Source organism: Solanum tuberosum, unplaced genomic scaffold, assembly GCF_000226075.1.
Source record: "Solanum tuberosum cultivar DM 1-3 516 R44 unplaced genomic scaffold, SolTub_3.0 scf00684, whole genome shotgun sequence".
Taxonomy (NCBI): Eukaryota; Viridiplantae; Streptophyta; class Magnoliopsida; order Solanales; family Solanaceae; genus Solanum; species Solanum tuberosum.
In genome coordinates, this window is record NW_006239598.1 from 187,751 (window position 1) to 192,773 (window position 5,023).

At 30.2% G+C, this 5,023-nt stretch overlaps 1 protein-coding gene across 1 annotated transcript in view; it reads right to left on the reverse strand.

The window, feature by feature from the left end:
- Positions 1–4,016: 4,016 nt before the first annotated feature.
- LOC102600142 (26S proteasome non-ATPase regulatory subunit 6 homolog) overlaps positions 4,017–5,023 on the reverse strand; it is a 6,926-nt gene continuing 5,919 nt past the window's right edge. Inside the window, exons 7-8 of the mRNA XM_006366773.2 lie at positions 4,476–4,644; positions 4,017–4,386 (exon numbers count right to left, since the gene is read on the reverse strand). Of these exons, the coding sequence (XP_006366835.1) occupies positions 4,212–4,386; positions 4,476–4,644 (344 nt within the window). The 3' untranslated portion in view covers positions 4,017–4,211. The remainder of the gene's footprint in view (positions 4,387–4,475; positions 4,645–5,023) is intronic.

Genomic DNA, 5,023 nt, shown 5'->3' on the forward strand with positions numbered 1-5,023 from the left:
ATAAGAATGTTATTGCAGATTACTTATCAAGACAAAGCTACACAGACTGAAAAAGAAAATACTATAGAAGAAATACTCAAAGCTATGAACCTACTTTGCACAAAAGTAGAAAATATTGACAAAGAGCTACAACACAGTACAAGTCAGCAGTATGACTATAAAAATGCGGAGCTAAGTCGATCGGAAGACTTTAAAAATCCAGAGCTAAGAGGTGACGTTGGGAAACACCTTAAAACCCATAATGTTTGTTTAAATACAGTTGCATGTACAAGTAAACAAGTTAGTGAAAAACAGCGTAAGAATGCAAACTTAAACCAGCTATTTGAAAAACCATTTTCCCCAAGAACGTCAAGAAACACATCGACTATGGAACCACAAACCTCAACATATGCAGATAGTCTGTAGAACGAGAAAAAATTATATAACCATGTTACGAGAACCTATATTGAAAATATATACAAAATCCAAACTTATTTGAACCTTAACCCTAGATCCACTACAACCAAAGAACCAAATCAAGATTACTTAACCCAAAAATTAAAAGGTTATAACAAGTTAATCGCACTACAAAAAACTAACGCCAATTTAGTAAGAACATGTTACAATTATGGATTATTAAATACCGTATATACATACGATGGAGAAGAGATAAGTGGAATACCAGAACTACACAAAACATTCGTCATATATAAAAGAGTTACCAAAGGAAACTTATTTTATATAAAGTTTTATACAGCACCAGCGGAGATATTATACGAAGAGATAAAACCTCCGATTCAAGTTATTAAGATCGGACTAACCAAAGACATGATTATACCTGAAGATATTGGACAACATGAAGAAATACGAAAAATAGGGATACCAAGTTTTTATGTCAATAAAAGAATAATTGGTATATCAACTATTATACAAGAGTTAACAAATAATTATTTAAACGGAAATGTTATATGGAGTTACTACTCTAGAGACCAGTTAATGATATATTCAAATTCAAGAGAACTAAGGAAAGCAGATATGGATGAAGTCCAGAAATGGATTTTATCATTATTAAAACCAGAAGAAAGACCTACGACAAGAGCAATCAAAGCAGGATTTATTTCGCCAGAACTATTAACCAGATATTGCAAGCTAATTGGACACAAATACCCTGATCATCTATGTTCAAAATGTAATGGAGAAGACAACGTGATTCCAGATGTCCGGCTAGAATAGAGTCTAAAGAGAAAAGAAGATAAAGAACGGAAGACTAAGAGATAAAGAAGAAGACAAAAAGATAAGATAGGAAGAAGAAGACAAAAAAGAAGAAAACAAAAAGATAGACACATGATCTTCACATGAACGGAAGAAAATAAAAATAAAAAGAAAAAGACAAAGAAGAAGAAGATATTTTGGCCAAAAAAGCCAAAAGTAAATAGTACTATTATTGTAAATTATTAGGTACTTTATTTTTCGTGTTATTGTAAGAAAGTTAGTAGAGTAGGAATAAATTATGTAAATTAGTCAACAAATGTAGGATAGTATGCATTATTAAAGTCTGTGCATATTAAAGTGGTAGGTGTGGTGTGCATTATTAAGAGACAAGTGTAAAGTGGGTAGGTGTGCATTATTAAAGTTTGCAGATAAGTGTGAGTGCAGTAGATAGGCTAGAATTCTTTTCTATATAAAGGAATGTACATGTAACATAATAGGCAGACATGAAATAAACGAAGCTTTCACAAAAATACTCTCTCAAATATTTAAGATATTCAATACTTAAAAAATAATTGAACAACAATCTGAAATCCAATCAGATATTTCAGATAGCATGAATAAGCAAGAGGCAAAGGTATATTGTTCAACAAATATGCAGAACTAATTTCATATATTCATGAATATCATATATATGATTGAATAAATTTATGTTAGTTATTATGTATTAGAATTATTTGAATCATGATTTCTAGTTTATTAGCACACTGGAAACAGGGAGAAAACTACTATACTATGTCATCCTAATGTTGAAACCGGTAGGCAAGAAAAGCCGTTTAGGGGAGTAAACAAAGTTGAGGCGCTGATAAGAAGGAAGTATCCGCTAAAGTACGATGTTAGTAGTGACAGGAGAACATGATAAACAGATAATCTAGTTCATAATGATATAATAGGGATTTAATCAATTATGGATATGATAGGAAGGAATAATTGAAAATAAAAAACCTGCATAACAACGAACATGACTACATACATACATGATGAAATAATAAAAAACTATGAAATTTTAATCCTATATATACTTAAAGGTATAGAGATAATTGAATTAAGAAGAATTATATGGGAAAAAATATTTAATGATAACGAATCAGAAGATATATTAAACCAACAATGGTATGAAATAGACCTACATGATTTAGACCTCGAAAGAATAAAATGGTATGATTTAGAAATAAATTCAGATAAAAATAAACTACGAATATTTACAATATTGAACAGAATCTATGGAAGATATAAACTATTAGAACAATTAATGGAGGAAAATTTTATATACGGATCTAAGAACCCAAGATATGTTATATCTAGAATATATTATAAATAATATTAAAAAAAATATCAAGATTAAGACACTTAGCAAAAGAATATTATAATAAAATCTTTAGTCAAACATAAGATGAATTCCTCACCTACCAAAAAAGGTATACCTACCAAAAATGTCATGAATTCCCCACCTACCACACTACCAAAAATGTCAAATAAAATTAAATAAAGCAATTCCACACCAATGAATTCTGCAACCCAAAAATGACATCAGAGCTATGGATGAAAAGAAATATAAGAAGAAAAATACTAGTAGAAAGTTAAGACGAATAAGAAAAAAATTAAACAAATTATATCTGAAATACAAACAACTCAATATCACAAAAACTGATAACGACAAATTAGATCAATTAATAGATAATATATCTAAAATAGAATATAAATATATTCAATATTTAAAGATACAATGAATGACGAGGATAACGAATGTAGACAAAAACTTACTGAAATAATTATAGCGAAAAGACAAGAATTAGAACATAGGCAAAATAGACTTAACAGTAATATATTCGCAGGAACTTGTAAAAAATCTATAGTAGCACAAAGAAAAACTATTTTATATCTACAGTTACAGATAGAAAGTTTAGAACATAAACTTCAACACAATCCATAAATAAATAAGGAAGAATATGTCATAAACGAAAAAACATATGAAAACTATGACGGATTAAAAATAAAGATAATATTTTCTAATCTATGAAAAAGATATAAGAAAATAGGTGACAATCTAAGTTTAATGTTAAAAAAAACGGTAAAACTAGAAGATAGTTTAACTATTATGATTAGAATGACAAAAGAAAATAAAGAAATAGATAGAAAAACGGAAATTGAAAAAATAAAACAACAAGCAAAAAAGGAAGTACAATAATTAGAAGAAGTAAAAAAATACTAAAATAATAGAACTAGAAAAAGAAGCTGGCAATATTAAAAGAAATATATGAAATTAAACAAAAAGAAAAAGAACAAAAAACAAAATTAGCAAATGAGATAAATAAATTTAAAGAAAAATTGCAATTAGAAGAAGAACTAGAAGAAAAAGAAGAAAATAACCAAGATAATCTACCTGAAATAAGAATTGATGAAATAAACGACGATGGTCTAAATGAACAACATTCAGAAAAGTGAAACATATACGGAACTGTTAGCAAACATAGATAATACAAAGAATTTAGAAGTAAATGCAAGAGACGTAGACATGGATGAAAAACCTAGTACATCAGGAATAAAAAAATCCCAAAAATGGTATTTTAAAAATCCACTAACTAAAGCATGTATAAATAACAAATGAATTTATGTATAATTTTATACCTAATTAATCCTCCATAAATGATACATAAATTCTCTCCAACTAATCCATGTATCAATTAACTCTAACTACATACTAAACGACCCCTAAATGCATTCTTTAGCTTCACTAGTTGGAATTCTCAAATCAGCTGCGCACAAACTTAAAAAGGAAATAACATTTCAAAAGATGCAATGTTTGTCCAAATATAAGAGCTATCCCAACACAGAAAATCTCCTTGATTTCAGAAAATTACTAAATTGTACTCCCAAGAGCTCAAAATGAAAAGGCAAAATATATCAATATTAGTACTAGAGACAGTTGAAGAAAACAAGTACAACTCCACAGTTTAACGGCTTCAGAGATCAATGACACGAGAAAGCTTTTGAATGCGATTCAACAAGAAGTCCCCTTGCTTGATAGTTGCCTGATAAAGAGCATTCTTTGCATCAGGACGATTAGTTTCCAACACTCCTGCTACTTTATCGATCTTGCAATGCAACTTCCCAGCTGCAATGAACCGAGATAGTTCCCTGAAGTAAAACAGAAAAGTTCAATTATGTAACACGTTTTATAGTGAATACACAGTCCAGTATACAGCTAAGTATGAAATAGCACTCACAAGTCGATGAAATCCTCAGACACCCCAAAAGCCTTGGCCATGGCCTCAATAGTAACACTCTTGTAGGACTCCAGGAACTGGGAATACACAACTGTTCTGACCTCCCTCATATAATATCTGAAGTGTGGTTGCAAGTAACGATCCAATTTAATATGCTCCATCAAGCCAGCTGAAAACACATTAAGGTAAAAAGTCAACCATTTTGCATCTAATATATCATTCATGGCCCACATAAATGACCCTAGCAATCAACATAGAGGTGAATCACAAATCACGAGTGTATGACACACATTTAGGTTTGTCCATCTTTTTTTATAAGGTATTGATAGGTATCCATCTTTCTTTTGTGCAAAGGTCACTTGGTCTCTCATTGCCCCCATCTCCAATAATTACTTCAGAAATTCAGGTGAATTTAACTGCCCTACAAATTTGAGTTAGTGCTCTGAAGAGAAGTCAATTTAAGATCTATTAGCTATTATTACAAGGAGAAGTGAGCAAACAATGCAAGCTAAGAAGAACTGCCATGAGAATCACAAGTCCACCCACCC